The sequence below is a fragment of the Phragmites australis genome, chromosome 7 (genome assembly GCF_958298935.1).
Source record: "Phragmites australis chromosome 7, lpPhrAust1.1, whole genome shotgun sequence".
Taxonomy (NCBI): Eukaryota; Viridiplantae; Streptophyta; class Magnoliopsida; order Poales; family Poaceae; genus Phragmites; species Phragmites australis.
The window spans coordinates 2,349,764-2,362,333 of record NC_084927.1 but is presented as its reverse complement, the minus strand read 5'-3'; the positions used below and the strand labels follow the sequence as shown (position 1 = coordinate 2,362,333).

General features: G+C 45.9%; 2 protein-coding genes across 3 annotated transcripts; both read left to right on the top strand.

Annotated features, from left to right (window-relative positions):
* The first annotated feature begins 242 nt into the window (after window positions 1-242).
* LOC133923863 (peptidyl-prolyl cis-trans isomerase Pin1-like) lies at window positions 243-12,480 on the top strand. Its single transcript, XM_062369141.1, has 2 exons — window positions 243-495; window positions 12,168-12,480. The coding sequence occupies exons 1-2, from the start codon at window positions 243-245 to the stop codon at window positions 12,290-12,292; spliced, it is 378 nt and encodes a 125-aa protein (XP_062225125.1). The 3' UTR covers window positions 12,293-12,480.
* LOC133923862 (uncharacterized) lies at window positions 2,967-5,452 on the top strand. 2 transcript variants are annotated; one of them, XR_009910673.1, is made up of 4 exons: window positions 2,967-3,292; window positions 3,368-4,143; window positions 4,222-4,465; window positions 4,541-5,452. XR_009910673.1 is itself a non-coding variant. In XM_062369139.1 (2 exons), exon 2 carries the CDS (start codon window positions 4,702-4,704, stop codon window positions 5,377-5,379), a length of 678 nt encoding a protein of 225 aa, XP_062225123.1. In that variant the 5' UTR covers window positions 4,157-4,465; window positions 4,541-4,701; the 3' UTR covers window positions 5,380-5,452. The 2 variants fall into 2 exon arrangements, 1 of the variants encoding a protein (XP_062225123.1); XM_062369139.1 differs by lacking the exons at window positions 2,967-3,292; window positions 3,368-4,143 and having other exon boundaries at window positions 4,157-4,465.
* Window positions 12,481-12,570: the final 90 nt, after the last annotated feature.

Genomic DNA, 12,570 nt, shown 5'->3' with positions numbered 1-12,570 from the left:
TTTATAATAATCTATTTATATACATTTTTATCATTTTATATTATATTCTATTTATACATTGATATGTTATCTATTTTAACAAATACGCTCCATCTAGCGTTTTTTTTCCCCCGAATTGTATTTTAGGGTCAGGGCAGGGGTCGGGCAGGGGACGGGGACGGAGGACACTCCCTGCCCCGCCCCGTTGCCATCCCTAGTTGTGACCGAGAGCGAGAGGGAAGAGGAGAGATAAAGCCAAGATCATGTCGTCGGCGGCGGCGGGCCGAGAGGGGGAGACTGTGCGCGCGTCGCACATCCTGATCAAGCACGAGGGCTCCCGCCGCAAGGCCTCCTGGAAGGACCCCGACGGCCGCGTCATCTCCGCCACCACCCGCGGCGACGCCGCCGCGCGCCTCCTCGACCTCCGCAACCAGATCCTCTCCGGCCAGGCCGCCTTCGCCGACCTCGCCGCGCGCCACTCCGACTGCTCCTCCGCACGCCGCGGCGGCGACCTCGGTACGACCGATCCACTCCGCCCCCCGCTCCTACTTCATCTTCCGCCGAGATCTGGTGGTTTCTGGGATCGATCCCTCCATCCGTCGGGTTCTTGATTCTTAGTCCGTTACCAGGGGGATAGAATGATAGATGGAAGTCCAAAAGTGATATTCTGTTGTAATTCATTCACATCTCACAACGCAAGCGCGATACGTGCTCTTGGTGCTGTGGCTTTGCCCTCGTAGGATCAATAAGGTGTGATGTGTTTAACTGATTCGAGAAAAACTTAGTTCAAATCGAAGCTTTTGGAGATTCGACTACATATTTGAGGGTTTTAAGAGCTCGTGGTCATGGTAATGATCTGTATGATTTGGTTCTCGTTAGTTGAAACCGGGGGGACCCTTTTATCTTAAAGAAAGCACACTTTACTGACTTTTGAACTCATGTAATCTTGGCATTAGTAATGTGTAGCCTTGCAGCTGTCTGATTAACTTTCCAATTCGCTGAATTTCATCATGCGCTCCTTCACATAACTTCGGCATAAACAGTGAGATGGAGTATTTGCTGATTAAGCCCATTATTAGCTGATAAACTGACAATGCATGTAAGTAAAACTTGTTGTCTGTGTATCCTGCATGGATCAATCTTCTTTTTTGGTGTGCAGCTAGTGACAATGCGTAGTAGCTATTGCCTTAACATAGGTCAGGTTCCTGATGAATCACGAGTCATGGAAGAAGTATAACGAATCAATTCTACTACTGTTTTTGTAGCGTAAATTTAGTTTTCATGGAACCACATTTTCTCTGTGGCAACCTTTATGTGAAAAAAATGCCACTTGTCATTTTCTGATCACGCTGCTTGCTGTTCATGATATATCTAACACAAAAAAATTGCCCATTCTTGGGCCATCTCTGTTTTTGTAGCTGATCTCATAAAAAACATGAAAGCATTGGGAAGATATGTTAATGTGATGCAAAACAGCTCATTACTGGGCTGCCATGCTCTGCAAGGTGTAGCTGTCCAAGACTCTTTAGATAGGGCTAAATTAAGAGAGGTGGCAAATTTGGGAATTTAGACAATTTAAGCGAACGTATTTGCGAAAGTAGATAACATGTTGATGTATTTGTAAATCTAGCACTCGTATTCGGTAACTCAAATTCCGAAACGTGATTTGCGGTAACTCAATTTCCGAAAACACACAGGGCCCACAGAATTCGGCAACTCAGGTGCCGAATACGGCACTGTGCACCGTATTCGGCACCTCAGTTGCCGAATTCTCCCCGTATTCGACAACTGAGGAGCCGAATACGGTGCACAGTGTCGTATTCGGCACCTGAGGTGCCGAATTGCGCCGGCCGCCGTCCCATCCACTTTTTTCCACATCACGTCAATTAATTTTGCGTCATGTCAATCATTTTTTGCCTCCCCATGCATGTGGCCGGTGCAAATTAGATGCTCTGCGTTTTGGCGCCACACGCGGAGAGATAATGAATAAATTGAGGATGCGGGGGAGGGAGCACCAGCTGAGCAGGGAAGGGAGAAGAGAAGGGAACAGCAGAGGAGGAACGTGAGGAGCATTAGCAACGGAGCAGCAGCTCGAGTTTAGAAAGCAGCAGAAGAGAAGCAACGCGAGGACTTAATTAGCTTTCGTACCGGTTAGTTACGATATTACCTATTTAATACTTAGGTTAGTAATAGTATTTAGAGTAATTAGCTTATTTGTTAGTTTTTTCGAAGTAGATTAGTTCTTTCGGGAGTAGATTGTTTAATCCGTTCAATTATATTTATTTAATTATATTAAATTGATAAATTAGTGAACTTTGATTATATAAATTAGATTATTTAATAACGTTATTAGTGTACGTAGAGTTTTTAATTAGAATTCTTAGTTTATTTAATTAGAGTACTTAGATTATACAAATTAGATTATTTAATTACGTTATTAGATTACATAGATTGTTTAATTAGATTATACAAATTAGATTATTTAATTACGTTATTAGATGACTTAGATTATTTAATTAGATTATACAAATTAGATTATTTAATATGTGCTATTTCATTGCATGAATTTGATTACATGAATTTGATTAGTCTATATAATTAGATTATTTAATTAGTTTGATATCATGAATTTCTTTTAGGATTGTAATTAGATTGTGTCCTTAGTATAACTATATGAATGTCATTATCCGGTAAAATTAGAAAAAATTACGTGTACTTTTGTTTAGCAGATACAGTATCATGTAGCTTGTAATATATTCTAATCTGTTGTTCACCTATTTGTTGAACCATGAAGCCTTAAATCATTATCATGGCTCATGGTGGTCTTCCTGAGCTTCTTCAGCAGCGGTACGATGAGAACCATAAGGGAAGGATAATATTCACGGGACAGTAGGTACCACGCTTATATGTGCTATTTCATTGCCACGATAATTTCGAACTGACGCTGTACATGTATTGGATAACTCCTGCAGTTGGGTCCATTGCGAGCCCGGAGTGTGCACAAGATTAAGGAGTTAGACCCTCGATTCCACGAGCCACTCGAACGGGCAGGACTACTACCTTTCGCTCTCATGATAGCCGGAGCTCCCATGGCGGGCGGTGGTAGGACACCTCTGCCGGTAATTGACGAGGCACTGCTCACAGGTCTCGTCGACCGCTGGCGTCCTGAGACGCACACGTTCCATTTTTCTTTTGGTGAGATGGCTGTAACACTGAGGGACGTGGCTATGCTGACCGGGCTACCAATCAGGGGCGCCCCGTTAATAGTTTCGCGACCCGCAAGGGAGCAGTGGAAGGGTTATGTTGCGGATAGGTAATTATTTGTTATGTAATGCACTTTAAATATTACAGCGCTATTATAGCTTCATTGACCATCTGCATCTTATAGGTTTGGTGTGCAATACGACGGGAAGGATGCTGGCCTCTCCATGTCCTGGGTTCATGGGCTGACACAGTTCGGTCCATACCCACTGGATGCGGACGAGACTACACTTATGCAGCACTATGAGGTGTACTTGTACGTCCTGCTCGGAGGCATCATGTTCTATAACACGGCAGGCAATTATGTCGTCCCACATATTGTATGGTTAGCAGCCTACCTCGCGTCACATCCTTATGAGCCTACATCTTATAGTTGGGGATCTGCAGTGTTGGCTGCAACCTACAGAGGATTGTGTGATGCAACCCAGCGAACAAAGAGGAAGGCAACTATTACAGGGTGCTTGCACCTCTTATAGCTAAGGAGTTGAGAGATCTCTTGGTTTCTAGACCTTGGGTGCTCAAGTGCTACTACCCAGTCCACATCTCCGATGGCATTGCAGATGACATAAGGCCAACGATGGGGTATCGGTGGATTCATGCCAGGCTAAGATGAAGTCAGCAGCAAGATCATGGTAACTACTCCAGAGTGATCAGTGACCTGGACGTCCTCAGCGCTGATCTAGTGGAGTGGGATCCATGGCGTATGGCACGAGTAAAAGAAATTGCAGATGGTGGACTCCTTGCATCCTCTTGTAGCCGTGACGCAGACTTATGGTTGACCACATGCTTCTTGTTGTACATGAACTGCGTGGAAGTATATTCTTCAGAACGTGTACAAAGACAGTTTGGGTACCGACAGATGGTGCCAGTACCAGCACCACGAGACGCCGGACAGTCGCACGAGTAAGTGTGTTATTGTATGTTGCCTTAGTATATTGGTTATCCATGTTAACAAATTATAACTGTTTATGTCACGTACAGGAGGAGCTCACAGGGGGGCGGAGGCACGCAGGACTAGGCATCCAAGAATGCCGACTACATACGGAGGTGGACAGAGTCAGCTGCGGTGGATGTCATCATTACTGCCGGATAATACGACGAGGCCACGTACTGTGACTACCTTGCTTAGTACCGTCCGCGCACACGTGCCACCTTACTCAGCGGACCTGTACAGCTGGGCCCCAGACCCTTCCTCGAGGATCGTGCCCGCCTACTTCATGTTGTGGTAAGTGATACGTTACTTATAATAGTTTTCTTTGGAAAATCTCTGTATTACTGATATGTCTGTCATCTTATATAGACTGAAGATGCGTATTTGATGCATACACAAGCGGATCAAGCTTGTGGGGAACCAAGCGGGTCATCATCGCAGAGGGATCGTAACGCTCTGCAAGGGTACATGAGGACTAGAGGATCCCGTTTTCTAAACGCTATACGTGGTCTAGGTGGGTGTGCCCCGCAATGGAGGGGTACGACCAACCTGCCATGGACCCATCCCGTGCCTCCCACAGCAGGCGCTCATCTAGTGCCCGTGAGGAACCTGTCTGGTCACAATCACGACATACATCTTCTGCTTCGGCGTGTTATGTCTCATGTTCCGGTGATGAGGCCGAGGAGTGCACGCAGCCTCCTGCGCCCGAGCAGTTTACGCTGGGTTCACTAGCACCTCCGGCTACGATAACACTTCCGGCTGCAACATCTACTCATCAGGAGGACGTCGTTGACTGCACGCAGCAAACCCCTTGCTGGAGCAACACTAATGCTTTTGACTGGGCTGCTGCAATGCAAGCGTCCGCCACCTTCACTGATCTACTCGGCGGACAGTCCTCCCAAGATCTCGATGAACCTGGAAGGTCACATTGGTACCAGCATGGCGAGCCTTTGGCACACTGGACTCCATCTGAGCACGTTCTAGGGCCGTCCACACTTCCGCACGAGGATCCTTCGGCATGGTACATGCAGGGCCGAGTTAGCGGGGCGGGATACACGTTCGGTGGGGTTCCCACATGGCAGGCAGATGATGATGAAGACGACCAAGGGCACGCAAGGCAGGGGCCTGCGCAGGCTGCTGGGATGAGAGCCACACACCCGCCAGATGCTTACACTTCTAGGGATTGTGTGATGCGTCGTCGCCATTGAGTAGCCAGTGCAATTTGTCATGACACATGTAGTATTGATTTTAATGTCGAGGTCATCCCTATTATGTCTTATTCACTGTATTGTTAATGTAAGAAATTCTCAGTACAGAGATAACAATAGTAGTTGTAAAGCATAAGTAGCATGGAACCCGGTATAGAGGTTACACATAAAGAGCGGAGAACAACAAATATTAGCATGTACGATACGCCTAAAGAACATAATAACATGCCTTAAGGGAATAAAATATACAGGGTTACAATAGATGCTTAGGGCGAAAGAAAGTGGCGACGCAAATTAGCGTAAGAATTCCAGGTGTGATGGTTAAAGCTATCTGGATAAGATGGTTGTCGTCTCCGAGGTGGTTCTAGGAAGTTGTAAAAATGAGTACGAGCAAATTCATCATCATTTTCAGGGTCATCGGTGTCCTCCGGAGATGAAAGCCTCAGAGGGCGGGGTCGTTGTAGCATGAAATTGTCGTCATCGTCATCATCTTGAGGTTTCTCCGAGGTGGTACCACGTCCTATTTCCCTATCGGTTGTATGACATCTCGATATTGTGCGTGAACGTCCTCTTGCAGTGTTGGCCATGACCTCAAAGTCATTGTTGGCCAGGTCGTAGATCCTTGACCGATGAAAGTGTGCTTTGCTCCTCTTTCTTGATATGATTTGCTCCACCTTAGGTGCAAACCGTGTGCTGCACTTTATAGCAGCATTACCATGGTCTCGAAAGTAGTCCACCGTTCTGTAGAATGTGAGCTCAATAATGACACACAACGGGAGGCCCCGTACTCCCTTTAGGACATTGTTGAACACCTCCGCTATGTTCGTTGTCATGATGGTGTACCTAACATGTGATACAATAATTTTAGAACGGCTATTTGCATAAGAATCGGTACAATATGATCATTACAATTCTATGCGCTAACCTGGCACCATGAGTGTCATGGATAAGGGCCCAACGCTCCGCCGGCTTCCCCGCTATCCACTGGCTAAACGTACCACGTGAACGACTAACGATAGTTTGGCCCCCAACCATTTGCGTCCGCAGATGATCCTCCCCTGCTTGCTGGTCTGCCATCATCTTGCGAGTGGTCTCATTTAACTCTCTCCATATCTCATTGAACTTTGTCTGCTGGTTCTGAAGGCATAACCCTTTGAATCTCTTTACAAGCGACTTGCTGCGGTACCTTGTGTATAGGTTCACGTCTAAGTGTCGCATGCACCATCTTCTCTCAACATCAGGCTATGTAATGGAGCAATTTGTGTTATCATGCAGCACGTCTAACGCATGCAGAAGGCCCTTGTTGCGGTCTGAGATGACGCAAACTCGTTTCCGATTTCCCACGACACGTGTCCTCATCAAGGTGAGGAACCACAGCCAACTTTCATTGTTTTCACTCTCAACCATTGCAAACGCGAGAGGAAAGATCTGATTATTTGCATCCGCCGCCATTGCTATCATAAGGGTACCATGGAACTTGCCGCTCAGAAATGTGGCATCCACGCATACAACCGGCATTGAATGCGTGGATGCCACATTTCTGAGCGGCAAGTTCCGGCATTGAATGCGTGGATGCCACATTTCTGAGCGGCAAGTTCTAGGAACACTGCAAGAGGATGTTCACGCACAACATCGAGATATCATACAACCGATCGGGAGATAGGACGTGGTACCACCTCGAAGAAACCTCAAGATGATGACGACGACGACGATTTCATGCCACAACGACCCCGCCCTCCAAGGCTTCCATCTCCGGAGGACACCGATGACCCTGAAAATGATGATGGATTTGCTCGTACTCATTTTTACAACTTTCCAGAACCACCTCAGAGACAACCATCTTACCCGGATAGCTTTGACCATCACACCTAGAATTCTTACGCTAATTTGCGTCGCCACTTTCCTTCGCCCTAAGCATCTATTGTAACCCTGTATATTTTATTCTCTTAATGCATGTTATTATGTTCTTTAGGCGTATCGTACATGCTAATATTTATTGTTGTCCGCTCTTTATGTGTAACCTCTGTACTGGGTTCCATGCTATTTATGCTTTACACTACTATTGTTACCTCTGTACTGAGAATTTTTTATATTAACAATATAGTGAATAAGACATAATAGGGATGACCTCGACATTAAAATCAATAATACATGTGTCATGACAAATTGCACTAGCTACTCAACGGCGACGACGCCTCACACAATCCCCAGGAGTGTAAGCCTCTGGCGAGTGTGTGGCTCTCATCCCAGCAGCCTGCGCAGGCCCCTGCCTTGCGTGCCCTTGGTCGTCTTCATCATCATCTGCCTGCCCTGTGGGAACCCCACCGAACGTGTATCCCGCCCCGCTAACTCGGCCCTGCATGTACCATGCCGAAGGATCCTCGTGCGGAAGTGTGGACGGCCCTAGAACGTGCTCAGATGGAGTCCAGTGTGCCGAAGGTTCGCCATGCTGGTACCAATGTGACCTTCCAGGTTCATTGAGATCTTGGGAGGACTGCCCGCCGAGTAGATCAGTAAAGGTGGCGGACGCTTGCATTGCAGCAGCCCAGTCAAAAGCATTAGTGTCGCTCCAGCAAGGGGTTTACTGCGTGCAGTCAATGACGTCCTCCTGATGAGTAGATGCTGCAGCCGGAGGTGTCATCGTAGCCGGAGGTGCTAGTGAACCCAGCGTAAACTGCTCGGCCGCAGGAGGTTGCGTGCACTCCTCGGCCTCATCACCGGAACATGAGACATGACGCGCCGAAGCTGAAGATGTATGTCGTGATTGTGACCAGACAGGTTCGTCACGGGCACTAGATGAGCGCCTGCTGTGGGAGGCACGGGAAGGGTCCATGGCAGGTTGGTCGTACCCCTCAATTGCGGGGCACACCCACCTAGACCACGTATAGCGTTTAGAAAGCGGGATCCTCTAGTCCTCATGTACCCCCGGAGAGGGTTACGATCCCTCTGCGATGATGACCCGCTTGGTTCCCCACAAACTTGATCCGCTTGCGTATGCATCACATACGCCTATTCAGTCTGTATAAGATGACAGACATGTCAGTAATACAGAGATTTTCCAAAGAAAACCATTATAAGTAACGTATCACTTACCACAACATGAAGTAGGCGGGCACGATCCTCGGGGAAGGGTCTGGGCCCGGCTGTACAGGTCCGCTGAGTAAGGTGGCACGCGTGCGCGAACGGTACCAAGCAAGGTAGTCCCAGTATGTGGTCTCGTCGTATTGTTCGGCAGTAATGATGACATCCACCGCAGCTGACTCTGTCCACCTCGGTATGTAGTCGGCATTCTTGGATGCGTAGTCCTGCGTGCCTCCGCCCCCCTGTGAGCTCCTCCTGTACGTGACATAAACAGTTATAATTTGTTAACATGGATAACCAATATACTAAGGCAACATACAATAACACACTTACTCGTGCGTCCGTCCGTCCGGCGTCTCGTGGTGCTGGTACTGGCACCACCTATCGGTACCCGAACTGTCTCTGTACACGTTCTGGAGAATATACTTCCACGCAGTTCATGTACAACAAGAAGCATGTGGTCAACCATAAGTCTGCGTCACGGCTACAAGAGGATGCAAGGAGTCCACCATCTGCAATTTCTTTTACTCGTGCCATACGCCATGGATCCCACTCCACTAGATCAGCGCTGAGGACGTCCAGGTCACTGATCACCCTGGAGTAGTTACCATGGTCTTGCTGCTGACTCCATCTTAGCCTGGCATGAATCCACCGATACCCCATCGTTGGTCTTATGTCATCTGCAATGCCATCGGAGATGTGGACTGGGTAGTAGCACTTGAGCACCCAAGGTCTGAAAACTGGGAGGTACTCCCAACTTCATAGCTGTAAGAGGTGTAAGCATCCTGTAATAGTTGTCTTCCTCTTTGTTTGCTGGGCTGCATCACACAATCCTCTGTAGGTTGCAGCCAACACTGCAGATCCCCAACTGTAAGATGTAGGCTCATAAGGATGTGATGCGAGGTAGGCTGCTAACCATACAATATGTGGGACGACGTAATCGCCTGCTGTGTTGCAGAACATGATGCCTCCGAGCAGGACGTACAAGTACACCTCATAGTGCTGCATAAGTGTAGTCTCGTCCGCATCCAGTGGGCATGGACCGAACTGTGTCAGCCCATGAACCCAGGACATGGAGAGGTCAGCATCCTTCCCGTCGTATTGCACACCAAACCTATAAGATGCAGATGGTTAATGAAGCTTTAATAGCACTGTAATATTTGAAGTGCATTACATAACAAATAATTACCTATCCGCAACATAACCCTTCCACTGCTCCCTTGCGGGTCACGGAACTATTAACGGGGCGCCCCTGATTGGCAGCCCGGTCAGCATGGCCATGTCCCTTAGTGTTACAGCCATATCGCCAAAAGGAAAATGGAACGTGTGCGTCTCAGGACGCCAGCGGTCGACGAGACCTGTGAGCAGTGCCTCATAAATTGCCGGCAGAGGTATCCTACCACCGCCCGCCATGGGAGCTCCGGCCATCATGAGAGCGAAAGGTAGTAGTCCTGCCCGTGCGAGTGGCTTGTGGAATTGAGGGTCTAACTCCTTAATCTTGTGCACACTCTGGGTTCGCAACGGACTCAACTGCAGGAGTTATCCAATACATGTACAGCGTCAGTTCGAAATTATCGTGGCAATGAAATAGCACATATAAATATGGTACCTGCTGTCCCGTGAATATCATCCTTCCTCTATGGTTCTCGTCGTACCGCTGCTGAAAAAGCTCAGGAAGACCACCATGAGCCATGATAATGATTTAAGGCTTGATGGTTCAACAAATAGGTGAACAACAGATTAGAATATATTACAAGCTTCATGATATTGTATCTGCTAAATAAAAGTAAACGTAATTTTTTCTAATTTTACCGGATAATGACATTCATATAGTTATACTAAGAACACAATCTAATTACAATCCTGAAAGAAATTCATGATATCAAACTAATTAAATAATCTAATTATATAGACTAATCAAATTCATGCAATGAAATAGCACATATTAAATAATCTAATTAAATAATCTAAGTCATCTAATAACGTAATTAAATAATCTAATTAAACAATCTATGCTAATAACGTAATTAAATAATCTAATTTGTATAATCTAAGTACTCTAATTAAATAAACTAAGAACTCTAATTAAAAACTCTAAGTACTCTAATAACGATATTAAATAATCTAATTTATATAATCAAAGTACACTAACTTATCAATTTAATATAATTAAATAAATGTAATTGAACGGATTAAACAATCTACTCCCGAAAGAACTAATCTACTTCGAAAAGGACTCACAAATAAGCTAATTACTCTAAATACTATTACTAACCTAAGTATTAAATAGGTAATATAGTAACTAACCGGTACAAAAGCTAATTAAGTGCTCGCGTTGCTCCTCTTCTGCTGCTTTCTAAACTCGAGCTGCTGCTCCGCTGCTGATGCTCCTCGCGTTCCTCCTCTGCTGCTCCCTTCTCTTCTCCCTTCTTTGCTCAGCTGGTGCTCCCTCCCCCGCATCCTCAATTTATTCATCATCTCTCCGCGTGTGGCACCAAAACGCAGAGCATCTAATTTGCACCGGCCACATGCATGGGGAGGAAAAAATGATTGACGTGACGCAAAATTGATTGATGTGACGTGGAAAAAAGTGGATGGGACGGCGGCCGGCGCAATTCGGCAACTCAGGTGCCGAATACGGCACTGTGCTGAGGTGCTGAATACGGGGAGAATTCGGCAACTGAGGTGCCGAATACGGTGCACAATGCCGTATTCGGCACCTGAGTTGCCGAATTCTGTGGGCCTTGTGTGTTTTCGGAAATTGAGTTACCGCAAACCACGTTTCGGAATTTGAGTTACCGAATACGAGTGCTAGATTTACAAATACGTCAACATGTTATCTACTTTCGCAAATACGTTCACTTAAATTGTCTAAATTCCCAAATTTGCCTAAGAGAGGTTAATCATGGCTAGAATTGAACTAGAAGAGCATAAAAGTTCTGCATATTTTTGGTTATACATTAAATTCAAGCTATTAATATTGGAATAGGCATTACAATTGGTTGGTAGATCTTTCATGGTTGGAATTGTTTCATATTATCAGTTATCTTTTTATTTGTGTGATCCTCTGTATTTACTTGTGCATTTTTTTGCAGGACCTCCTTACTCTCTTTTGTTTTTATGTTCCGTAGCGCAAGTTCATGCCGCTAGGCTTGTCAGATGCTGTCATATATTTTATTTAGTTCATGTCATAAGGAATCTCTTTCTCTTAATGGAACTACATGTTATGAGGGGTAGCATATGGCATTCCCCTCCTTACTCTTTAGAGTAATAAACCTCATTTGTAGTGGCTAATGAGAATGAAAGATTGAGTGATATGGAACAACTCTGAGGTTTGAAGAAGTGTGAAGCCGAAATTAATGTCTTTATCTTACAACAATGAGAATTTGGATCACCTAACTCACAAGTTTGCCATATGCATAGTAATTCAAACACAGGCGATGTGCTGCAGGGAATAGTGATATCGGTGTGCATCTGCGTTGATAGTAAGATGCAGAGAAAAAGGTATTGATGGTTACAGGGGTTTAGGGAGCAAAAATATCACTGCAGCTAATGTCTTGCTGCCTTGAACATTGCATGTGTTTCAATACATCGTAGCTATTTGACATGCAATCATCGTTAGCAGTAGCAGCATGCGCAGCAGCTGCCGTGTTCCAGCAGTCCGAACTCATGATAGGATCTTTCTAACCGTGATGTTTCAATGACAGGTACCTTTGGGAGGAGGCAGATGCAGAAACCCTTTGAAGACGCCACCTTTGCCCTCAAGGTTGGCGAGCTCAGTGATATCGTGGACACTGACAGTGGGGTTCACATCATCCTGCGGACTGCCTGAGGAGAGGCGCAGAGTCTGGTGAATGACTAAATTAGCGCTGCGTGGCTTTTGATTAGGACCTGTATTTTTCCTTTCTGGCAGCCTAAGTGCATAACATTCTGGACGAGGATAAATCCTGTATTGTCACACGTTTATTGCAACGATTGAGCTCGTCACCTACATTATTGAAGAACCCGTGAGCTTCTTAATGTCTAGTTGATCGGGCGATAGTCTTTTTGTTCTTTTCTTTCTGATTGAGGCACGATGAATGATTCTTTGAGTTGGCAAATCTTTACAAA